The sequence below is a fragment of the Mobula hypostoma genome, chromosome 21, assembly GCF_963921235.1.
Source record: "Mobula hypostoma chromosome 21, sMobHyp1.1, whole genome shotgun sequence".
Lineage (NCBI taxonomy): Eukaryota > Metazoa > Chordata > Chondrichthyes > Myliobatiformes > Myliobatidae > Mobula > Mobula hypostoma.
This window is the reverse complement of record NC_086117.1, coordinates 2423043-2449252: the sequence shown is the minus strand read 5'-3', so window position 1 is coordinate 2449252 and position 26210 is coordinate 2423043. Positions and strand designations below refer to the sequence as shown.

At 45.2% G+C, this 26210-nt stretch overlaps 1 protein-coding gene across 11 annotated transcripts in view; it reads right to left on the bottom strand.

The window, feature by feature from the left end:
• Positions 1-26210, bottom strand: part of rgs3a (regulator of G protein signaling 3a) — a 283964-nt gene that overhangs the window by 31618 nt on the left and 226136 nt on the right. The window contains exon 20 of one of the 11 annotated variants that reach the window (XM_063073271.1): positions 9939-11056. The exons of 9 other annotated variants lie outside the window; for them this stretch is intronic. In XM_063073271.1, the coding sequence (XP_062929341.1) occupies positions 11054-11056 (3 nt within the window). In that variant the 3' untranslated portion in view covers positions 9939-11053. Of the gene's footprint in view, positions 1-9938; positions 11057-26210 lie in introns of those variants that run through there. One more of the 11 variants, XM_063073270.1, reaches the window with a different exon arrangement.

The window sequence follows — 26210 nt, the reverse complement described above, 5'->3', positions numbered from 1 at the left end:
TCCCCCCTAGTTCCCTCCCTTCATACCTACATCCGTGACACTTCACACGCTCTTGACTTTTTCAATGATTTCGAGAACCCTGGCCCCCATCGTCTTATTTTCACTATGGATGTGGAGTCCTTAAACACCTCCACCCCCCACCAGGAGGGCCTCAAAGCTCTCCGTTTCTTTCAGGACACCAGACCCAACCTGTTCCCCTCTGCCACCACTCTCCTCCATCTAGCAGAACTTGTTCTCACTCTTAATAATTTCTCCTTTGGCTCCTCCCACTTCCTTCAAAAGGTGTAGCCATGGGCACTCGCATGGGTTCCAGCTATGCCTGTCTTTTTGTCAGCTACGTGGAACAGTCTATGTTCCAAGCCTACACTGTGGCTGTCCCCCACTTTTCCTACGCTGCATCTACGACTGCCTTGTTGCTGCTTCCTGCACCCATGTGGAACTTGTCGACTTCATCCACTTTGCCTCCAGCTTCCACCCCACCCTCAAATTTACCAGGTCTATTTCTGTCACTTCCCTCCCTTTTCTTGATCTCTGTGTCTCTACCTCTCAAGACAGTTTATCTACTGATGTCTATTATAAACCCACGGACTCTCACAGCTACCTGGACCATACCTCTTCCCACCCTGTTACTTGTAAAAACACCATCCCCTTCTCTCAATTCCTTCATCTCTGCTGCATCGGCTCTCACGATGAGGCTTTTCATTCCAGAACAAAGGAGATGTCCTCCTTTTTCAAAGCAAGGCTTCCCTTCCTCCACCATCAATGCTGCCCTCAATCGCAGCTCTTCCATTTCATGCACATCTGCTCTCTCCCCACCTTCCCACCACCCTACCAGGGATAGGGTTCCTCTTGTCCTCACCTACCACCCCACCAGCCTCCATGTCCAGCATATAATTGTCTGAAAATTCTGCCACCTCCAATGGGATCCCATCACCAAGCACATCATTTCCTTCCCCTACATTCTGCTTTCCTTATGGATCGCTCCCTACACAACTCTCTTGTCTATTCGTCCCTCCCCACTGATCTCCCTCCTGGCACTTATCCTTGCAAGCAGAACAAGTGCTACACCTGCCCCTACACCTCCTCCCTCACTACCATTCAGAGCCCCGAACAGTCTTTCCAGGTGAGGTGACACTTCACCCGTGAGTCTGTTGGGGTGATATACTGCGTCCGGTGCTCCCAATGGGGCTTCCTGTATATTGGCGAGACCCGACGCAGACTGGGCGACCGCTTTGCTGAACACCTACGCTCTGTCCGTCAGAGAAAGCAGGATCTCCCAGTGGCCACCCATTTTAATTCCACTTCCCATTCCGATATGTCTATCTATGACCTCCTCTACTGTCACGATGAGGCCACATTCAGGTTGGAGGAACAATACCTTATATTCCGTCTGGGTAGCCTTCAATCTGATGGCATGAACATCAGTTTCTCTAACTTCCGGTAATGGTGCCCCCCTTCTCTATTCCCTATCCCCTTTTCCCTCTCTCACCATATCTCCTTGCCTGCTCATCGCCTCCCTCTGGTGCTCCTCCCCCTTTTCTTTTCTCCGTGGCCTTTTGTCGTCTTCTATCAGACTCCCCCTTCTCCAGCCCTGTATCTCTTTCACCAATCAACTTCCCAGCTATTTACTTCACTTCCTTCCACTCCCGGTTTCACCGATCATCTTGTGTTTCTTCCTCTTCTCCCCCCCCGCCCCCACCTTTTAACTCTCATTATTTTTATCCAGTCCTGGTGAAGGGTCTAGGCCTGAAACGTCGACTGTACTCTTTACCACAGAAACTCCTGGTCTGTTAAGTTCCTCCAGCATTTTGTGTGTATTGCTTAAATATACCTAGTGACTTGTTCTCCACAGCCATCTATGGCAATGTATTCCACAGGTTCAACACCATTTAGCTAAAGAAATTCCTCCTTATCTGTTCTAAATGGACATCCCTCTATTCTGATGCTGTGGCCTCTGGTCCTAGACTCCCCCGCTGTAGGAGACATCCTCTCCACATCCACTCTATCCAGGCCTTCATTTCATTATTCGATTGGTTTCAATGAGATTCCCCCCTCACTCTTTTTAAGAGGTTGATTTACCAGGACTTCAAGATCTTCCCTGGATCAAGGATTAACTGTATTCACCATATACATTTCCATCTATAAGGGACTGGCCACGATGTGTTGGTCAGGGCACGACATGAATCAAAAAACCACCATTCGACAATTTAAAAGAATTAATTTACCAACTCAGAAACCTTATGAATGAAAACCTAGTTAAGCTGAACACCCCTATAAATATATAGATATTTTATGTTTGATATATTTGGTTAATATATATTATTTATTACTGTATATATTCGGACTTCTGGTAAGATGGTTGCGCGCTTAGATACGTGACCAAAGGTATTATTGTCTTTCTTAAACGTTTTTTTTAATCATAAAACCCTGTTGGACATTAAGAACTGAAAGTACTGCCAGTCTACTCCATCAGCGAGTTGCTCGTTGGAGGAGAAACTGAAGGAGCTGAACTTGGTGTGGATCATGCTGCTGCCTGCGTAAAAGAGGCGTTGTGCAGTCTAACAGTGAGTATTTATTTTATTTGCTTTTCTTGTGATTGTAAGACCCAGTTGGGCATCGGTAATGTGGAATGCTGCAAGTGCAATTCACTGTTTTATTGGTGAACGATGGGGGAATGGAATAGCCTTGTTTACAGTGAGGATTAGGCCTCAAGCCGTGGTGTCGACTGTTTACAGCCACCCAGGAGAGAAGTGTCACAAGCAGTGCGCTCCTCCACAGTGCCAGAAACGCTGTGGTGTGGTGTCCATGCTGGAGCCAGTGCTGCCCTCCAGTGTTTGCTCAGCAGAAGATAAAACGCATTGCGTCGGTCTGCAGACTGCTGCAATAGTCATGGACTCAGGAACTTGGACCATATTTTTTATGACTGTATTTTACTGCTGTCCTATACAGTATGTTCTATATACGCCTTGTGCTGTGTGTGATTTGTTGGTACCGTGTTCTACACCTTGACCACGGAATAACACTGTTTCGTTTGGCTGTATTCATGGGTATGGTTGAACGACAATTAAACTTGAACTTGTTAAAATCAATGTCAAGGTGTTGTGTTTTACCCACCGTGATCCAAAGGAAAAGGTTGATCTTAATTGCTGATAATTGTTCTGATGCTAAATGAATAAACACAGTGCAGATGTGGCCCAGCATCAGCATGAGTTGAAATGTTTTGTGGGACAAAGAGAAAACACAGTAACATCTAGTATTGAATAAATAATCCACCAGGCAGCACAGAAAACCATAAGATTATAACAGATAGGAACAGAATTAGACTATTTGGCCCATTGACTCTGCTTCACCATTCCATCATGGCTGATTCAATAATGGCCAGCATGCTAGTGTGATGGTTAATTTAATGCAATTGACCAGGGTTCAATTCCCATCACTGCCTTCCAAAAATGGTAAAGAAATTACCTTTTAAAATCATAACCAAAATCTGCTTAGTTTATGAGTACAGTATTCAGGACTTATTTATGATGTTCCTGATGTTTAAGGGAAAGGTGAGAAAGCTAAAAATAACTCATTTCTTCCCCTGGAATCTGAATCTGATTAGTTTGTAAGTGCTACTTTAGAGGAAATGGTATCCAAGATAAATAGAAACATTTCACAGCAATGCATTGGCAGAAAAAAGCAAACACATCTTTCTAACTTGTGTGTACTTAACAAAATTAATCCATAAATCTTGCTGAACTTTGCATTCTGAGGTATGTCATTAAAAAGGGGGTTGTGATGTGAAAATGCTTCACAATCCATCACTGATGCAGACACTAGATGTGTTCGCAGCTTCTCCTAACCTTGGCAAAATGAGTCTTTTCCAAATCACTGTCCAATCACTGTCATCTTTTCCCCAACAAGCCTGTAGCATCTGTGGCATTAAAGGTATTGCCTGTTGAACACAGGAAGGGTTGTACCATGTGACTAACATGTTGAAACATTCAGAGCGCCACAGTAGAATAGTTTGGGGTGTTGGAGTGTGGAGTTCAATCCCAGTGTCCTCTACATCCTTCCAATGTGCACGTGGGTTTCCTCTGGTGCGCCATATTTCTCCCGCAGTCCAAAGGCATACCGGTGAGTAGGTTAACTGGTCATTGTAAGTTGTCCCGTGATTAGACTAGAGTTAAATCAGGGGCTGCTGGGTGGCATTGCTCAAAGGGCCAGAAGGGCGTCCTCCCCATTGTATCTCAATAAATAAATAAGTAAAAAGTCTAGGAGCTTCCAAAGTTCTGTTTACTGGGGTAGAGCTGAACCGCTGACTTGGCTCTATAGATGATTATTTTATTAATAAAGGAACTTCCTTTGTTACTTTAACATACTGGCTACTCTTCAGTGTATTATAGAGGGAGCTTCTGAGAAAAGTGCTTTTACATTTGTGATGTTCAAGACAAGCTCACAAGCTCCACCTGCCTGCCAGTACACAACTGGCAAATATTTTTATTTTCCTGGACTTCCTAATGACATCTTCTATCTGAAAAAGAACAAATATTACCTCTGTAGCCTTAAAAGTCTGAATGAAAGGATACGGGGAGAAGGCAGGAGATCAGGGCTGAGAGGGAAAATTGGATCAGCCATGTTGAAATGGCAGAGCAGACTCGATGGGCCAAATGGCCTAATTCTGCTCCTGCATGTATGGTCTTATGGTCTTCAGATCACTAACATATGTCATGAAATGTGTTGTCTTGTGGCAGCAGTACATTGCAATACACATAAAAACTAATATAGATTACAATAAGAAATTTAAATATTAAAACTCGTGCAACAAGAGAGTAAAATAGTCGTGTACAGTCGTGTTCATCGTCTCTTCAGGAATCTGACGGGGTTGAGAGGGATAATAAATCAGCAGAGGAGAAGAAACTGTTCCTGAGATGTTGAGTGTGTGTCTTCAGGCTCTTGTACCTCCTCCCTGACGGTAGCAATGAGAAGACAAAGGACCTGTGAGGGCGATGGGGGTCCTTAGTGACAGGTGAATGATTACATCGCCATTATACACACAATAGATGCTGCTGATGCTGGAAATCCAAAACAACACACACAAAATGCTGGAGGAACTCAGAAGGTCAGATGGAGGGGAATAAACAGCTTATGTTTTAGGCTGAGACTCTTCATTGGGGCTGGAAAGGAAAGGTGCAGAAGCCAGAACAAGAAACTTCAAAGTTCAAAGTCAATTGATTATCAAAGTACAGTACATACACATCTCTATGAACAACCCTAAGGTACGTTTTCTTGTGGACACTCACAGTAAATCCAAGAAACAATAGAATCAATGAAAGACTGCAGACAGCAGGACAGACAAGCAGCTAATATACATAAGACAACAAAACTGTACAAAGACAAAATTTAAAAATCAGAACTATTAATATTATTAATAATAATAATAATATGTAAGGGGTTTCTTCTTTTATGTCACTGTGTAGTCTAGTAAAATGGCTTCTTTGTTATGTTAACTGCTGAGAAAGTCCTCCCGCTAGCAGTTTGTTTGGATTATGTTACAGATAAGAGGATGAACAAACCAATTGGGATAGATGTTATTCTTTCTGTGTGTCTGTAAGTTATTGTGATGCGCGGGTTTTTGGGCAGAAGGCGGGAGAGAGAGAGAGACAGAGGATGGACCAGGTGCTGTAAGTCCGCTAACGGGGTCAGACCGCGAGCAGGAGTCTGAGGTCCAGGGTGTTCGGCGAGGAGAGGAGACAGAGACGGACTCGCGTGGAGCGTCTGGTTGACTACCGTTGTTGGTCCCAGGTGGCAGGTCGAGGTGGTCCGAGGGGTCGCAGGGTGAAGGAGGGTCCTGAGCTCCAACTGTTTGTGCACGAAGAGATTGAACTTTTGTAAGTGTAGCACCTTTTATTTTCCTTTTATATTTTATCTCTATTAATTATATAGTTCCAGTAATATCCATAAACTGTAATTCATTTAATCGTATCTGGTGTATTGTCTGTTATTTGGGCGGGGTGGGGTACATCACACAGCATCCACACAAACTAATTACCCAGTTTGGTGGGGCCGAGGGCTGTTTCCCTAGACGACAGCGAGCTGAGCGACCCTGAGGCTTGCCAGGGGGGCTACAAATAGTAAATAAGCAATAAATATCAAGAACGTGAGATGAAGAGTCCTTGAAGGTCAATAGGTTGTGGGCAGAGTTTAGTGATGGGGTGAGTGAAGTTATCCCATCTGGTTCCAGAGCCTGATGGCTGAGGGGTAATAACTGTTCCTGAAACTGGTGGTGTGAGTCCTGAGGCTCTTGTACTTTCTTCCTGATGGCGACAGTGAGCAGAGAGCATGTCCTGGGTGTTTGGGATCCTTGGTGACGGATGTGGCTTTCCTGTGAGGATGGTCAGTGGGGGAGGGGAGGATGACAAGCTGGCAGGTGACAGGTAGGACCAGGTGAGGGGGAAGGTTGGTGGGTGGGGGGAGAGGGAATGAAGTAAGAAGTTGGGACGTTTTGGGTGTGGAGGTAAAGGGCTGAAGAAGAAGGAATGTGAAAGAAGAGGAGAGGGGGCCATGGAAGAAAGGGAAGGAGGGGTACCAACAGGATGTGATGGGCAGGTGAGGAGAAGAGAAGGGGTGAGAGGGAACCAGAATGGGGAATGGAAAAGAGAGAAGGGGAGGAGGGAGAAATTAAAAGAACTTGGAGAAATTGATGTTCAAGTCATTAGATTGGAGGCTACCCAGATGGAATATGAGATGTTACCACTATTATGCCTGTGAAGTTTGTACGTGGTCTATCAGCGACGTCAACAGAGCTTTACCAAGAGCAATTTCTTGTAGGTCGCCGGTGGTTATTTAAAAAGGGAGCTTCGAGAGCGTTTGTCCATCATACGTGGCCTACCAGTGGCTATAACTGGAGCACCAATTGTGAGTTAGATAGCAGGGAAGGTTCAGGCATAAAAGGGAGACACTGCCTAGCAGAGCGGCCATTAAAGGAGTGGTCATAGACGGAGTGATCTGAGGCGGAGTGGTAGGGCTTTGGCTTATTTGGGCTTCGGCGATGACGGGTTGAGGCGAGGTAAGTTACCTGTGAGGAATAGAAACTGGAAGTGTGTGTGTGAGGCCAGTGTTCTATACTGGCTGTCAGATGTGGAAAGATCGGGAGACTCCCAGCCTCCCGGATGGCCACATCTGCACCAGGTGTGTCGAGCTGCAGCTCCTTAGGGACCGGGTTAGGGAACTGGAGATGCAGCTCAATGACCCTCGTCTGGTCAGGGAGAGTGAGGAGGTGATAGAAAGGAAGCTATAGGCAGGTAGTCACACCGGGCCCTGGGGAGACAGATAAATGGGTAACAGTCAGGAGAGGGAAGGGCAGGAGTCAGAGGCTAGAGAGCACCCCTGTGGCTGTCCCCCTTAACAATAAGTACTCCTGTTTGAGCACTGTTGGGGTGGGGGGGGGCGGGAACGGCCTACCTGTGGGAAGCAACAGTGGTCACGTCTCTGGCACAGAGTCTGGCCCTGTGGCTCAGAAGGGTAGGGAAAGGAAGAGGAAGGCAGCAGTGATAGGGGACTCTATAGTTAGGGGGTCAGACAGGCAATTCTGTGGACGCAGGAAAGAAACACCGATGGTAGTTTGCCTCCCAGGTGCCAGGGTCCGGGATGTTTCAGATTGCATCCACGATATCCTGCAGTGGGAGGGAGAACAGCCAGAGGTCGTGGTACATATTGGTACCAATGACATAGATAGGAAAAGGGAGGAAGTCCTGAAAACAGACTACAGGGAGTTAGGAAGGAAGTTGAGAAGCAGGACCACAAAGGTAGTCATCTCGGATTACTGCCTGTGCCACGTGACAGTGAGTGTAGGAATAGAGTGAGGTGGAGGATAAATGTGTGGCTGAGGGATTGGAGCAGGGGGCAGGGTTTCCGATTTCTGGATCATGTGGACCTCTTTTGGGGCAGGAGTGACCTGTACAAAAAGGACGGGTTGCACTTGAATCCCAGGGGGACCAATATCCTGGCGGGGAGGTTTGCTAAGGCTACTGGGGAGAGTTTAAACCAGAATGGCTGGGGGGTGGGAACCGAACTGAAGAGATGGAGGAAGGGGAGGTTGGCTCACAAATAGAGAAAGCTTGGAGACAGTGTGAGAGGGAGGATAGGCAAGTGATAGAGAAGGGATACACTCAGACCGATGGTTTGAGATGTGTCTATTTTAATGCAAGAGGCATCATGAACAAAGCAGATGAGCTTAGAGCGTGGATCAGTACTTGGCTAGGTGTCACGGCTGCAGAAAAGGAGGAAGTCATGGAGGGATTGTCTACTCAGTCTCTGTGGGTGGAAGTTAGAAACAAGAAGGGGTCAATAACTTTACTGGGTGTTTTTTATAGAACATCCAAAAATAACAGGGACATCGAGGAGCAGATAGGGAGACAGATTCTGGAAAGGTGTAATAATAACAGGGTTGTCGTGGTGGGAGATTTTAATTTCCCAAATATTGATTGGCATCTCCCTAGAGCAAAGGGTTTAGATGAGGTGGAGTTTGTTAGGTGTGTTCAGGAAGGTTTCCTGACACAATATATAGATAAATCTACAAGAGAAGAGCCTGCACTTGATCTGGTATTGGGAAATGAACCTGGTCAGGTGTCAGGTCTCTCAGTGGGAGAGCATTTTGTAGATAGTGATCACAATTCTATCTCCTTTACCATAGCATTGGAGAGGGATAGGAACAGACAAGTTAAGAAAGCGTTTAATTGGAGTAAGAGGAAATACGAAGCTATCAGGCAGGAACTTGGAAGCATAAATTGGGAACAGATGTTCTCAGAGAAATGTACGGCAGAAATGTGGCAAATGTTCAGGGGATATTTACATGGCATTCTGCATAGGTACATTCCAACGAGACAGGGAAAGGATGGTAGGGTACTGGAACCGTAGTGCACAAGGGCTATTGAAAATCTAGTCAAGAAGAAAAGAAAAGCTTGCAAAGGTTCAAAAAACTAGGTAACGATCGTGATCTAGAAGATTATATGGCTAGCAGAAAGGAGCTTAAGAATGAGATTAGGAGAGCCAGAAGGGGCCATGAGAAAGCCTTGGTGAGCAGGATTAAGGAAAACCCCAAGGTCTTTTACAAGTATGTGAAGAGCAAGAGGATAAGACGTGAGAGAATAGGACCAATCAAGTGTGACAGTGGAAAAATGTGTATGGAACCAGAGGAGACAGCAGAGGGTACTTAATGAAAACTTTGCTTCAATATTCACTATTGAAAAGGATCTTGGCAATTGTAGGGATGACTTACAGCGGATTGAAAAGCTTGAGCATATAGACATTAAGAAAGAGGATGTGCTGGAACTTTTAGAAAGCATCAAGTTGGATAAACCTCCAGGACCGGACTGTGGGAGGCAAGGGAGGAGATTGCTGAGCCTCTGGCGATGATTTTTGTATCATCAATGCGGATGGGGAAGGTTCCGAAGGATTGAAGGGTTGCAGATGTTGTTCTCTTATTTAAGAAATGGAGTAGAGATAGCCCAGGAAAATATAGACCAGTGAGTCTTACTTCAGTGGTTGGTAAGTTGATGGACAAGATCCTGAGAGGCAGGATTTATGAACATTTGGAGAGGTATAATATGATTAGGAATAGTCAGCATGGCTTTGTCAAAGGCAGGTCATACCTTACGAGCCTGACTGAATTTTTTGAGGATGTGACTAAACACGTTGATGAAGGTAGAGCTGTAGATGTAGTGTATATGGATTTCAGTAGGGTGTTTGATAAAAAGTGCCAGATGGAGTTCAACCCAGATAAGTGTGAGGTGGTTCATTACGGTATGTCAAATATGATGGCAGAATATAGTATTAATGTTAAGACTCTTGGCAGTGTGGAGGATCAGAGGAATCTTGGGGTCCGAGTCCATAGGACACTCAAAGCTGCCACGCAGGTTGGCTCTGTGTTTAAGAAGGCATACGGTGCATTGGCCTTCATCAACTGTGGGACTGAGCTTAAGAGCCGAGAGGTAATGTTACAGCTTTATAGCACCCTGGTCAGACCCCACTTGGAGCACTGTGCTCAGTTCTGATCACCTCACTGCAGGAAGGATGTGGAAACTATAGAAAGGGTGCAGAGGAGATTTACAAGGATGTTGCCTGGATTAGGGAGCATTCCTTGTGAGAATAGGTTGAGTGAACTCGGCCTTTTCTCCTTGGAGCGACGTAGGATGAGAGGTGACCTGATAGCGGTGTATAAGATGATGAGAGGCATTGATCGTGTGGATAGTCAGATGCTTTACCCCAGGGCTGAAATGGCTAACATGAGGGGGCACAGTTTTCAGGTGCTTGGAAGTAGGTACAGAGGAGATGTCAGGGGTAAGTTTTTTATTCAGAGAGCGTTGAGTGTGTGGAATGGGCTGCCGGCGGCAGTGGTGAAGGCCGATATGATAGGGTCTTTTAAGAGACTCTTGGACAAGTACACAGAGTATCGAAAAATAGAGGGTTGGATTAGATTAGATTATGAGGACACTCAGTCCTCATTTATTGTCATTTAGAAATGCATGCATTAAGAAATGATACAATGTTCCTCCAGTATGATATCACAGAAACACAGGACAGACCAAGACTAAAACTGACAAAAACCACATGATTATAACATATAGTTACAACAGTGCAAAGCAATACCATAATTTGATAAAGAGCAGACCATGGGCACGGTTAAAATAAAAGTCTCAAAGTCCCGATAGCCTCATCATCTCACACAGACAGTAGAAGGGAGAAACTCTCCCTGCCATGAGCTTCCAGCACCGCAAACTTGCCAATGCAGCTCCCTGGAAGCACCCAACCACAGTCCGACTCTGAGTCCGTCCGAAAACTTCGAGCCTCCAATCAGCTCTCTGACACCGAGCACCCTCCTCCGCCATGCGCTTCGACCCTGTCCCAGCCGCTGAGCAACAAACAAAGCTGAGGACTCGGGGCCTTCTCCTCCGGAGATTCTGGATCACACAGTAGCAGCAGCAGCGAAGCAGGCACTTCAGAAGTTTCACCAGATGTTCCTCCATGCTCTCACGTCCATCTCCATCAAATCAGGATTGTGCACGGCACCCTACTTGACAGATAACAGATATTCATCACCGGAGTGGCCGCTGCGCGCTGCGTCGTGCTGCCATCTTCTCCTCGCCCTATTTCTATTATTTCTAATTTCTAGGTTATTTCTATTTCTTGGTAATTTCTAAAGTAAGTACATGTTTGGCACAGCATTGTGGGCCGAAGGGCCTGTATTGTACTGTAGGTTTTCTATGTTTCTCTGTTTCTAAGTTTGAACTCTGATTCTGTTGAATTAGGTGGTAAACTGTTTAAATCCCTGAGATTTCTGGCAATATTCAGGTGGAAATCCCTCCACTTAGTCAGGAATTATTTTCTGACAGTCAGCTACAAAACAAAGAAATACAATAGAATTCACGAAAAACCCCACACCACAAAGACAGTCATACAATCAATGTGCGAAAGAGAAAGAACAAATTGTGGAAACAGTAAAGAAAACAAACAATCTGCAGAACATGAACTGCAGAGCGCCCAACAGTAATTCCACAGCCATGGCCCCAGGTCAGCGTTGCAGCCAATCCAGGAGTCCGCTGGCTACAGGCCACAGCCACACAGCCATGTCAGCGCTGTAGACCGGTCCAGGAGTCCGCTGGCTACAGGCCACAGCCACGCAGCCATGTCAGTGCTGTAGACAGGTCCAGGAGTCCGCTGGCTACAGGCCACAGCCACGCAGCCATGTCAGTGCTGTAGACAGGTCCAGGAGTCCGCTGGCTACAGGCCACAGCCACGCAGCTATGTCAGCACTGTAGACCGGTCCAGGAGTCCGCTGGCTACAGGTCACAGCCACACAGCCATGTCAGTGCTGTAGACAGGTCCAGGAGTCCGCTGGCTACAGGCCACAGCCACGCAGCCATGTCAGCGCTGTAGACCGGTCCAGGAGTCCGCTGGCTACAGGCCACAGCCACGCAGCCATGTCAGCGCTGTAGACCGGTCCAGGAGTCCGCTGGCTACAGGCCACAGCCACACAGCCATGTCAGCGCTGTAGACAGGTCCAGGAGTCCGCTGGCTACAGGCCACAGCCACGCAGCTATGTCAGCGCTGTAGACCGGTCCAGGAGTCCGCTGGCTACAGGTCACAGCCACACAGCCATGTCAGTGCTGTAGACAGGTCCAGGAGTCCGCTGGCTACAGGCCACAGCCACGCAGCTATGTCAGCGCTGTAGACCGGTCCAGGAGTCCGCTGGCTACAGGCCACAGCCACGCAGCCATGTCAGTGCTGTAGACCGGTCCAGGAGTCCGCTGGCTACAGGAAACAGCCCAGTTCAGCGCTGCAGCCAGTGAAGTCTCACTTGCAGTGGGTCACACCCTCTCCTTAACTACCCAGTGAAAGAAATGAACTGAGCAATGACCATACTGGGACAGCATTATTCAGACCTTTCAATCTCTTTCTAAAAATCTGTAACTTTAAATACATTTTGTTCGTACTCTCTGAAATGGCGGAGAAGGAATGCAAATAACGATTCCACAATCCATGGACTCGCTTTCAAGGACAATGAATGCATGCAGGAAAATGAATCTCAGGGTTATATATGGTGACATATACAGTATTGTGTAAAGTCTTAGGCAAGCTGCCCTGGATTTTTGCACAGTACTGTAGTCATTTTATGTTTTGTACCATATTGCTGGCACAAGAAAAACAATTTTCATTTCGTATGTGAGGGATGATAAACACGATTCTGATATGGGGCTCTATTGGGGACTGAGAGTGGGGAGGGCAGGGAAAGGGGAATCACGAACAAGGGAAAGTCTGCAGATGCTGGAAACACACAAAATGCTGGAGGAACTCAGCAGGCCAGGCCGCATCTAAGGAAAAGAGAAGCGGGTAGCTCCTAGCATAGCCTTGGTTGTTAATGCAAATGATACATTTCACTGTAGGTTTCGATGTACTCGTGATAAATTTAGACTTGATTTTATTTGCCCAAATGTAAAATTCTCATGCTTGTATTTTTAGAAGAGCAGGAAGCTTTTCCCCAGCAAGAAACCTTCACCGATCAAATACCTCAGATTCAAATTCCCTCTTATGCATGAAGATCCAGACAGCAGGGGTCTCTCTACTTTCTAACTATGCACTTCCTTCTCCTGTTCCACCTTATTAACTCACATTGTTCTGCACCAGTTAAACCAATGCTTGTCACTTGCTTCCAGTTACGTTTTGACCTTTGTCACAATCCACAGTCCTACAGTCCCCTCAGTTTGGAAGTGCAAGTTCTCCCACATCATCCCAGTCTCAGAGCTGTCCCAATCCGATTCCTTTCTGGAATACACACCACCAGCCTTGAGGACAACTTCTGCCCTGCTGTTATAAGACTCTTGATCGGATCTCTTATATAATAAAGATGAATTCATGATCTCCCAGTCTACCACATCATGGCCTTTGCTTCTCATTCAATGCACACAACATGCTGAAGGATCTCGGCAGGTGCAGCACCATACCTGCTCGGTTCCTACAGCACAATGCTCTAGATTTCCAGTACAGTATCTGCAGAACCCCGTGTGTTTATGCCCTGCATTTTATTGTCTCCCTGCTCTGCACTTTCTCTGTAATGCTTTTTCCTGCATTCTGTCTTCCCTTTGATATACTTACGTTTGGAATGACGTGGCTGGATGGCACGTAGAACAGTTTCTCGCTGTGCCTTCATTCTTGAGACAACAATTACCGGTCACTACCCTGACGTTTGGATGCCTATGTTCTCACGATCCACGTGCTAGTGGTAATACAAACTGGAGAGTGTTCAGGGAGACTGCTACCTACGGCAACCATGTTAACATCGAGGAATGTGTGGATTCTGTGACTGGCAGCATAGAGCAGTGCACTGAGGCTGTTACCATCACGAAACACATCTGGGTGAGGTTAATCTGAAGCCATGGCTCACTGCAGAGGTCTGTCCCAGGCGGAGGGACTGTCATGCTGGCTTTAGATGCGGGGATGCAACAGCTCTCAGGGAAACAAGAACTGTGCTTTCCTGCTCCATCAGGAAGGAAAAATGGGAGCATTCTCAGAGAATTTACAGCTGCTTCTGCGGCACCAGAGACATGAGGTGCATGTGGCAGGGAATTCAGATTGCAAGTCTACTCTGCACATCAGTGACCAGGAGGCTTCGCTCCCTGAGAGGCTGAATGTCTCCTACACCCGGTTTGATGGGCCGAACAAAGTGCTGGCGAGGAAGGCACCCCTCTCCCCAGGAGAATAGACACTCCGGCTGGCCAAAGCTGAGGTGAAGAAGACCCTGGCCACAGTCAACCCAACAAAGCTGTGTGACCTGATAATATACCAGGTTGGGTTCTGAAAGTCTGCGCAACCCATCTGACGGAGGTTTACAAGGTGGCAACCATCATTCCAGTGCCAAAGATGGTGACAGTAACCTGCCTAAATGACTGTTGTCCAGTGCCATTAACATCAACCATTATGAAATGCATTGAGCTGGTGGTCATTGAGCACGTTAAAGCCTTTATCCTGGCTACATTGGAGCCTTTCCAGTTCTCTTATCGGTCAAATCGATCCACCGATGATGCAGTAGCCTCTGCCCTCCACTCTGTCCTGTCCCAGCTGAAAAACAGGGCCTCATAAGCCAGACTGCTGGCTGTAGATTTCACTTCAGTGTTCAACACCATCATATTCCAAAAACTCGTGGGGAAATGTCCTTGCTGGGTCTCAACACCTCCCTCTGCAATTGGATACTGGACTTCCTGGTAGTAAGGCCACAGTCAGTCCATATGGGCAGCAACGTCTCCAGTCCCATCACACTGAGCACTGGCACTCCCCAAGGTGCGTGCTTATCCCACTGCTGATGCATGACTGCGTTGCTCAAACCTTATCATCAAGTTTGCGATGACGCAACAGTGGTTGGCCTTCTCAAGAACGATGACGAGACAGAGTATCGAGAGGAAGTGGAGCGGCTGCTGGATTGGTGTGAGAAGAACAACCTCAGCCTGAACGTGGAGAAGATAAAGGAAATCATTGTGGACTTCAGGAAGCTGCAGGTACCCACCTTCCTCTGTGAATACGTGGCTCCTCCACAGAGAGAGTTAAATGCACTGAGTTCCTGGGAGTTCATATCACGGATGACTTCATAATAACACCTCCCGGAACAAGAAGGCACAGCAGTGTCTCCACTTCCTAAGAAGATTGAGCCAAGCAAGTCTTCCACCCCCCCATCTTAACTGCGTTTTACAGGAGCACCATTGAGAGCATCCTGAGAAGTTGCATCTCCGTCTGGTGTGGGAGCAGTTGAACGTCGGACCAGAAGTCCCTACAAAGGACTGTGAGAACAGCTGAGAGAATCATAGGGGTCTCCCTACCATCCATCGGGGATATTTATCAGCAGTGCTGGATACACAAGGCCCTCAGTATTATTAAGAACCCCACCCATCCATCCAGCATTCTCTTTGACTCTCTACCATGTGGCTGGAGAATATGATGCATAAAAACAAGAACAGTCAGGATAAGAATCAGTTCCTTTCCCAGGCCATTAGGCTTCTGAACTCCTGGTCGCATCATATTTGTCACTGGTTAATCTTTCCGTACGTTACAATATTTAATATTAATACACTTAATTTTATTTATGTGTGATTTATCTGTAAATTTTATCCTTACCTTCATAAGTTATTGTGTGTTATGTGCTTTACACCCTGGTTCTGAGAAACATTGTCTTGTTTCCATATACATTATATATGTTAAATACATGTAAGTAGTTAAATGACAATAAACTTGACTTGACTTTATTTAGTTCTTCCAATATATTTTAAATAAAGCCACTGTCCTTTTACCTCAAGGATATTGTAATTTTGACAGCAAAAACACTGGGTTTTTGTAAACTCATTCAGAATAATTCTGGTAATTCTACATTCTCCAAATAGATAGTAATTTCAACATACTTCAAAGAGTAGTGATTTAGCAAGGAAACGGAGTAAAATCTACTGATAATGTAGGATGTATGGTTGGAAAAGTTGTGGAAGACACAAAATTTGGGGTATTTTGGACAGCGAGAAAAATGAGCAAAGCCACTGTAGGACGTAGGTCAGTCAGCTAGTGCACGGCAGATGGAACTTGTTATTCAGAGATACAGCACACTAGTAGGCCTAATGACCCCGTGCCAACATTTACACCCATGTGACCTCTCAACCTCTGAGCCTGTATATCTTTGAAGTGTGGGAGGAAAGCTGCCTGCTCTGGAGGCTCCAATATGCAGGACTGGAAGAGGCTGCAGGTTGTACTCTCCAGCCCCATCATGGACACATTTCCACCGTCAAGGATATCCTCACAAGGCGATGCTTCAAGAACAAAGCATCCATCATTAACCACCCCCACCACCGAGGATGTGCCCTCTTCTCATTACTACCGTCAGGGAGGAGGTAGACACACACTTAATGTTTTAGGAACAGCTTCTTCCCCTTTGCCATCTGATTTCTGAATGGTCCATGAACACTACCTTACTATTTTGCTCTAATTTTACACTACTTATTTATTTTTCATATTCATTATTGTAAATTATAGTTTTTTAAATGTATTTTACTGCTGCTGCAAAACAACTAATTTTATGACATATGTCAATGATATTAAACTTAATTCTGAGTTGAATTCATTCCTGCCTTTCATTATTATTTGAACTTGCTATTCCAAAAAATGATCTTTCATATTTCATTTCTGATCCCAAGGATTTCATCCTTCAATGCTACCTTTGAACGACATCGATTAAGTGAAATATCCATGCACAAAGTAAACCAGCAACTTTAATAAAGTATCTTCAATGAACAGCTAAGTCTGTTTGTTATGGTTGAAGTCGAAATTACAGATTCTACACGGACACAGAGCGGACAATCCTGAACAGCCAGCACATACAAGAGGAGGAATCGCAAACAGGAGAAAATCCGAAGATGCTGAAAATCAAAGTAACACACACAACATGCTGGAGGAACTCAGAAGGCCAGGCAGCATCTATGGAAAAGAGTAAACAGTCGGCATTTCAGGCTGAAACCCTTTAATCAGGACCCTGAGGGTAGGGCAGTAAATGTCGCCTACATGGATTTTAGTAAGGCGTTTGACCAAGTCCCTCATGGGAGGCTAATCCAGAAGATTGGGATACGTGGAGTCCATGATGAATTGGTTGTTTGGATTCAGTCCTAGCTTGCATGTAGAAGACAGAAGATAGAGGTCAAAGGAGCTTACTCAAGCTGGAGGTCTGTAATTAGAGGTGTTCTGCAGGAATCTGTGCTGGGATCTCTGCTATTTGTGAGGTATATAAACGACCTGGATGAAAATGTAGATGGTGGGTTAGCAAGTTTACAGATGATACCAAGATTGGTGGAGTTATGGACAGTGTAGAAGATTGGGAAAGAATACACCATGGTATAGATCAGTTGCAGATATGGCCAGAGAAATGGCAGATGGAGATTAACCCAGATAAATATGAAGTTAAGTACCTTGGTAGGGCAAATTCAAGGAGACAGTACACTATTAAGTGCAACAGCATTAACAGTATTCCTGAGCGAAGAGATCTTGGGATCCAAGTTCATAGCAGCTTATCCTTGTCCGATAAGGTGGTTAAGAAGGCTTATGGAATGCTTGTTTTTATTAGATGAGAAATTGAGTTCAAAAGTCAGGATGTTATGTTGCAAATTTATAAAACTCTGTTTAGGCCACATCTGGAGTATCGCATACAGTTCTGGTCACCCCACTACAGGAAGGATGTGGAGGGGTTGGAGAGGATGCAGGAGAGGTTTCTCAGGATGCTGCCTGGTTTACAAGGCATGTGCTGTCACGAGAGGCTGGATAAATTCGGGTTGTTTTCTCTGGAGCACTGGAGAGAGAAGGGAGATCTGAGAAAGGTTTACAAGATTATGAGAGGCAAAGATAGGGTAGACAGGGATTATCTGTTTTCAAGGTTGAATGTCTAATACTGAGGGCATGCATTGAAGGTGAGAGGGGCGGGTGTGAGGAGTAAGTTCTTTACTCAGAGAATTGTGGATGCGAGGAATGCGCTGCCTGGTATGGTGGTAGAGGCAAATATACTGGAGGCTTTTAAGAGACATTTGGATAGGGACATGGATGTGAGGAAGCTGGACATGGTGTAGGTAGGAGGGGTTATTGTTTAGGAGTTTTTGATTTGCTTTTGAGCTGGTCTGGCACAACACTGTGGGCCGAATGGCCTGTTTCTGTGTTGTATTGTTCTGTGCTGCCACAAAACAAAAAAAATCATGACATATGTCATTGTTAATAAACCTGATTTTGAATCTGCCTGCACCATGTCCATGGCCTTCCATTTATTACACACTGCTGTGTCTGTCTAAGAGACACTTGAGTTTCTCTGTATCTGCCTCCATCACCACCCCAGGCATTGCATTCCAGGCAACCACCACTCTCTGTAAAAACTGGCCTCTCGCATCTCCTTTGAACCTACCCTCTCTCACCTTAAGTGCATGCCCTCTGGTATTAGACATTTCAACCCTGGGAAAAATACTGTCTGTCTAATCTTTCCTTCTCATGATCTGCAATCAGGTTTCCACTCACCCTCAGCTTCCGGAGAAAACAACCCAAGTTTGTCCAACTTCTCACTGTAGCCCATGCTCTCTAATCCAGACACCATCCTGGTGAACCTAGTCTGCACCCTCTCCAAAGCCTCGATATCCACCCTATAAAGTGGAAACCAGGCCTGATGCAATATAAAGAGGAGGCCTAACTGGAGTTTGACACAGTTTTATAAAGAGGAGGCCTAACTGGAGCTTGATACAGTTTTATAAAGAGGTGTCCTAACTGGAGCTTGATACAGTTTTATAAAGAGGAGGCCTAACTGGAGTTTGATACCGTTTTATAAAGAGGTGTCCTAACTGGAGTTTGATACAGCTACATGCTGATCACCCCTGGCCCAACTACACCCCTTCCTGAATGGATGATATTTGGGGGCAAGACCCTTCATCTGAACTGAAAAATTGAGGGGACAGCTGGAACAAGATCTGGCAGGAGATGGGTAGAGTCAGGTGAGGGGGTGATGGCAGATGGAGGAGGGGAGAATGGGAATAGTGACAGAGACTGGGAGGTGATGGGTGGATCAAGTGAGGAGGGGGACGGAGAGTGACAGAGGCTGGGAGGTGATGGGTGGATCGAGGTGAGGAAGGGGATGGTAGAAAACATAGAAAACCTACAGCACAATGCAGAGTTGTGCCAAACATGTCCCTACCTTAGAAATTACTAGGCTTACCTATAGCCCTCTATTTTTCTAAGCTCCATGTACCTATCTAAAAGTCTCTTAAAAGACCCTATGGTATCCGCCTCCACCACCATTGCCGGCAGCCCATTCCACACACTCACCACTCTCCGCATAAAAAACTTACCACTGACATCTCCTCTGTACCTGCTTCCAAGCACCTTACACCTGTGCCCTCTTGTGGCAGCCATTTCAGCCCTGGGAAAAAGTCTCTGATTTTCCACACGATCAATGCCTCTCACTATCTTGTACACCTCTATCAGGTCACCTCTCATCCTCCGTCGCTCCAAGGAGAAAAGGCCGGGTTCACTCAACCTATTCTCATAAGGCATGCTCCCCAATCCAGGCAACATCCTCGTAAATCTCCTCTGCACCCTTTCTATGGCTTCCACATCCTTCCTGTAGTGAGGTGACCAGAAATGAGAACAGTACTCCAGTGGGGTCTGACCAGAGTCCTATATAGCTGCAACATTACCTCTCGGCTCCTAAGTTCAATCCCACGATTGATGAAGGCCAATACACCATATGCCTTCTTAACCACAGAGTCAACCTGCGCAGCTGCTTTGAGCGTCCTATGGACTTGGACCCCAAGATCCCTCTAATCCTCCACACTGCCAAGAGTCTTACCATTAACGCTATATTCTGCCATCATATTTGACCACCAAAATGAACCACCTCACACTTATCTGGGTTGAACTCCATCTGCCACCTCTCAACCCAGTTTTGCATCCTATCGATGATGGAGAGCGACAGGGGCTGGAAGGTGATAGGTGGAGGTGACAGAGGGCTGCGGATGATGGAATCTGATTGGAGAGGCAGGTGGAGGGTGTAACCAAAATATGAAGGTGAGGAGGTCAGATGGGAACAGTAGGGGATGGTGTGGAGGAAACCCAGTGACAGGCCTATAGGTGATGGGCAGCTGCAGTGAGTGGGGCAGGAAAAAGTCCGAGTGATAGAGACTGTGGAAGGTGTCGACAAAGAACCAACTGTTATCCAATCCTTCCACACTTCCCACCCAGTTTGTACGCATCCAGACTTAAACACAGGTTGAATTCTCCAATCACAAAGTGCCAGGAGAACAGTTTTCTATGAACACACTTCCACTAAATCATTCACGACCAATTACTGAAATTTTAAATAAAAAAAACAGACTTCCAATGTTCCAAACCAAAGGGGCATATTGTTCTGATACGACATGTAGGAGCCTTGGGTCTCACACCACGCGATTCAGAAACAGTTATTAATCTACAGCCATCAGGGAGGAGGTACAGGAGTCTGAAGACACTCTCTCAACGTTTCAGGAACATCGTCTTCCCCTTCACCATCAGATTTCTGAATGGACAATGAACCCATGACACTATCTCACTATTTTTTCTTTATTTGCTCTCTTTGTACTACTAATTTAATCTAATTTATATATATATATTTCCTATTGTAATTTACAGTATTTTTATTATGTTTTGCACTGTACTGCTGCCACAAAACAACAAATTTCAGGACATCTGCCAGTGATGTTAAAGCTGACTCTGATCTCTGAATGTCACTGATACTGTGCACACACGTAAGCCCCTCAAACTCCCTTTGACTATTGGTGGAAGGTCTACAGTACAACTCCAATGTGATCACCTCCTTCCTTGTTTCTAGCTAGATGTGATCATCCCCTGCCACAGTTCTACCCATGTGGTGCTGCTGGACCACTGCAAAAAGTGCAGGATAATTCAAATCATCTCTGACAGTGACTTGCAGCTGAGGTGGAGTTTGAAGCTAAAGACTAAAGATGAAGATTTGCTTTATTTGTCGCAGAGAAATGCATTGTTTGTGTCAAATCAAATCAGCAGAGATTGAGCTGGGCAAGTGTCAACCTATTAAGAAGCATATTTCACATTGTACCTCACTGCTCAGTGTAATAACCCACCCCTGTAAGATGTAACAAAACAAATTCATCAACTCTGAGCAAGCTACTGTAACCTGGGATGTCAACTCTCAGGACTGTTCTGTTTCAGCGATAGTGCAACCTCCTTCCTTTGTTATCGAGAGAGTTCATTAAGGCAAGGCAGTGGATGTTGCCTACATCAACTTTAGCAAGGCATTTGACAAGGTCCTGCATGGAAGGTTGGTCGAGAACATTCAGTCGCTCGGCATTGAAGATGAGCTAGTAAATTCAATAAGACGTTGCTTGGCAGGGGAAGCCTGAGAGTGGTCATAGACGGTTGCCTCTCTGACTAAAGGCCAGTGACTAGTGGAGTGCCGCAGGGATCGGTTTTGGGTCCGTTGTTGTTTGTCATCTACATCAATGATCTGCATGATAATGTGGTTAACTGGAGCAGTAAATCTGCGGATAACACCAAGGCTGGGGGTGTAGTGGACAGCGAGGAAGACTATCATGGCTTGCAGGGGGATCTGTACCAGCTGGAAAAATGGGAGATGGAATTTAATACAGACAAGTGCAAAGTGTCGCACTTCTGTAGGACCGAACAGGGTAGATCCCACAGTGAACGGTAGGGCACTGAGGAGTGTGGTAGAGAAAAGGGATATGCGAATACAGGTACATAATTCGTTGAAAGTGGCATCACAAGTAGCTTTTGGAACATTAGCTTCCATAAATCAATGTATTTAGTACAGGAGATGGGATGTTATGTTGAAGTTGTATAAGACACTGGTGAGGCCCAATCTGGAGTATTGTGCGCAGTTTCTGTCACCTACCTACAGGAAAGATGTAAGTAAGGCTGAAAGCATACAGAGAAAATTTACAAGGATGTTGCCAGGTCTGGAGGACCTGAGTTATAAGGAAAGATTGAATAGGTTCGGACTTTATTCTTTAAAAGATAGAAGATTGAGAGGAGATTTGATAAAGGGATACAAAATTATCAGGGGTATAGATAAGGTAAATGCAAGCAGGCTTTTTCCACTGAGATTGGGTGAGACTTCAACTAGAGGTCATCAGTTAAGGGTGAAAGATGAAATGTTTAAGGGGATCATGAGGGGAAACATTCACTCAGAGGGTGGTGAGAGTGTGGAACGAGCTGCCAGCACAAGGGGTGCATGCAAGCTCGATGTCAATGTTGATGAGAAGTTTGGATAGGTACACGAATGGTAGGGCTATGGAGGACTATGGTTCCAGTGCAGGTTGATGGGAGTAGGCAGCTTAAATGGTTCGGCACAGAACAGATGGGCTGAAGGGCCTGTTTCTGTGCTGTACTTTTCTATGACTCTATGGCTCACGTGTATGTGTCTAGGCAGAATGTGAGTACAAGATACTGAGAGCAAACTGCTTCACCACCTGGTGTGGAGGGGCTACTTCATAGGATTGATAGAAGCTGCAGAAAGTTGTAAACTCTGACCTCCCAGGCACCCTGGACACCTTCAAAAGGCAGTGCCTCAAAAAGACGTCATCCATCTGCCCCACTACCCAGGACATGTTCTCTTCTCGTTACTGCCAGCAGGAAGGCGATAGAGGAGCCTAAAGACACACACTTAACGTTTCAGGAACAGCTTCTTACCCTCTACCATCAGATATCTGAATGGACGTGGAACCCATGAACACTACCTCAGTATTTTTGCTCTCTCTTTGCACCACGTATTTAACATAAATTTTAAAACATATTTCTTATTGTAACTTTCTTATGCATTGCATTGCAGGGAACACAACACTCCAAGTGTGGTCTAACCAGAATTTTGTAGAGCTGCAACATTATCTCAGGCTTTTTGAACTCAGTTCTGAGTAATGAAGGGCAGCACACCATCCAGCATCTGAAACACCCTATCCACCTGCACGGCAAGTTATTCCCATTCATAATCTAGAACACGTAATTCAATTTTTAATATTTTACACGGTAGCATAATTAATATTGCAGTGAACCAGTAAGTATAAGAAGGTGGGAGAAACAGGCCCTGGTGAATGTTAAGGGAGGGAGGGAAACAGGCTCACAATAAGTTTAAAGGAAGCTTAGGGGAGTGGGTCCTGTGGAGGGCAGGGAAAAAGGTACTGTGGAGTTGAACGAGTGTGGGGGACACAGGGCAGTTTAAAGGAGAAGTGTGAAATTCTAAACCGGTTTATTACTGTCAGATCTACTCAGACAGACAATGTACAGTGCAGGTAGATTAAGGTGCAAGGTCAGAGAGGGAACGTACAGTTCAGGTAGGTTTAGGTGCAAGGTCATAGTGAGGTCCTATTCCATAGTCTTATTGAACAAATCATCTTATTTTAGTAAATCTGTTTTGCAATTCCTCTGATGTTGTAGGAGTATTGATGCTCAAAATTCAGCAACACTGTTATATCTGGGGCTTAACCATTGATTGCAAAGATATGTCCAACAAGATTTAGCAAAACGATTCACCCGCAATCATTGTTAACAGTTAAATTGCACCGGATGCTTTTCAAACCGACTGAAAATAGGTCTCTTGGGACTCAACATCTTCACTTTAATTGTTTTCTCTCCATAATGATTTTCTGATCAATGTTTCACAGATGTTCAATCATCGGGTGTTAGCACTCTCAGTTCACCGCAAGTTCCTATTACTGGAGATAATGGAGCTTCCAAATGGGGAGGCATAACTGTCCGCACTCACCCAACCTCAAAAATGAACACTACTAAATGATGGAAACACAATCTGCTGGACTGAAGTCGGAGTTCCCTGATTTTCTCAATTATTCCAGCTGTTTTCATCTTGAACAGTTGGTGTAATTATTTCTTAGGAACTCACTCTTGAATTTTGTTCATGAACTCAATCAGTTATTCCTCATGTTCAAATATAAAATGCCATTACATCAATATTCTAATGATGGATCAGTGAACGGTGTGAATATTAATAATATACAGAATATTACTGTACTGTTTTTAATGATCGCAAATGTTTTACAATAACACTGGCAGGGTCACAACAGATTTATAAATGTTCATTTTACTTGATTGTAAAAACTAAAGAATTCTGCAGCCACCTACAGCACTGTACAAAAATCTTAGGCATGTACTTGTATATATAACAAGGGGTATGTAAGACTCTTGCACAGAACCATAGTAATTTTATAAAATGAACAGTACTGCTGCCACAAACAAAAAACAAATTTCATGACATTTCAGTAATGATAAACCCGATTCTGATATGAGTCTCTGTTGTGGACTGAGAGTGGGAAGGGGGCAGGGAGAGGGGAATCATAGTTGTGAAAAGGGGAAGGGAGAGGGGAGGGAGCGGGAAGCACTAGAGAGACATTCTGTAATGATCAATAAACCAATTGTTTGGAATCAAATGACCTTGCCTGGGGTCTCAGGACTGGGTGTGTCAGAACCTGAGCCACACTCCAGCCATAAGACTATAAAACCATAAGATACCACACCAGAATCAGGGCCACTTGGCCTATCGAGTCTGCTCTGCCATTTCATCATGTCAGGTCTATTTTTCTTGTCAGCCTCAATCTTCTGCCTTCTCCCCGTATCCCTTCTTGCCCTGACCATTCAAAAATCCATCAACCTCTGCCTTAAATATACATAATGACTTGGCCTCCATAGCTGTCTGTGGCAAAGAATTCCACAGATTCACCATTCTCTGGTTAAAGAAATTACTCCTCATCTCCAATTAAAAGGACGCTCCTCTATTCTGAAATTTTGTTCTCTGGTCTTAGATTCTCCCACCATAGTAAATATTCTCTCCAAGGTCTTTCACCATTTAATAGTCTTCAATGAGGTCACCCCCATTCTTCTGAGTTCTAGTGAATACAGGCCCAAAACCATCAAACATTCTTCATATGACAAACTGTTCAATCCTGGAATCATTTTCATGAACCTCCTTTGAACCCTTTCCAGATTCAACATATCCTATCTAAGATAAGAGACACAAAACTGCTCACAATACTTCAATAACAAAGAAGAGAAAATCTGAAGATGCTGGAAATTCAAGCAACACACACAAAATGCTGGAGGAACTCAGCAGGCTAGGCAGCATCTCTGGAAAAGAGTAAACAGTCAATGTTTCGGGCCTAGACCATTCATCAGAACTGGAGAAAAAAAATGGGAAGTCAGAGGGAGTCACTGCCATGCTGAACAATTAGGGAGATCAATGCTTACAAATCGCCTCCTCCTGGTACAAAGGTGAGAGAACATACAGAGAAAAGTGGGGAAGTGGTTTCTGATTTGCGTGATTAACTCCACCCCATGGTCAGGGATACTATTACAGCTACAGAAAGGGTGGGTAATGTCGCAGGACCCTCTTTTGAGTCAGTATGGGTAAAAGTCAGGAACAGGAAGGGAACAGTTACTCTATTGGGGGTATTCTATAGGCCCCCTGGTAGCAGCAGAGATACCGAGGAGCAGATTGGGAGGCAGATTTTGGAAAGGTGCAAAAATAACAGGGTTGTTATCATGGGTGACTTTAACTTCTCTAATATTGATTGGCACCTGATTAGTTCCAAGGGTTTGGATGGGGCAGAGTTTGTTAAGTGTGTCCAGGACGGATTCCTGTCACAGTATGTGGACAGGCCGACTAGGGGGAATGCCATACTAGATCTAGTACTAGGTAATGAACCGGGTCAGGTCACAGATCTCTCAGTGGGTGAGTATCTGGGGGACAGTGACCATCGCTCCCTGGCCTTTAGCATTATCATGGAAAAGGATAGAATCGGAGAGGACAGGAAAATTTTTAATTGGGGAAGGGCAAATTATGAGGCTATAAGGCTAGAACTTGCTGGTGTGAATTGGGATGATGTTTTTGCAGGGAAATGTACTATGGACATGTGGTCGATGTTTAGAGATCTCTTGCAGGATGTTAAGGATAAATTTGTCCGGTGAGGAAGATAAAGAGTGGTAGGGTGAAGGAACCATGGGTGACAAGTGAGGTGGAAAATCTAGTCAGGTGGAAGAAGGCAGTATACATAAGGTTTAGGAAGCAAGGATCAGATGGGTCTATTGAGGAATATAGGGAAGCAAGAAAGGAGCTTAAGAAGGGGCTGAGAGGAGTAAGAAGG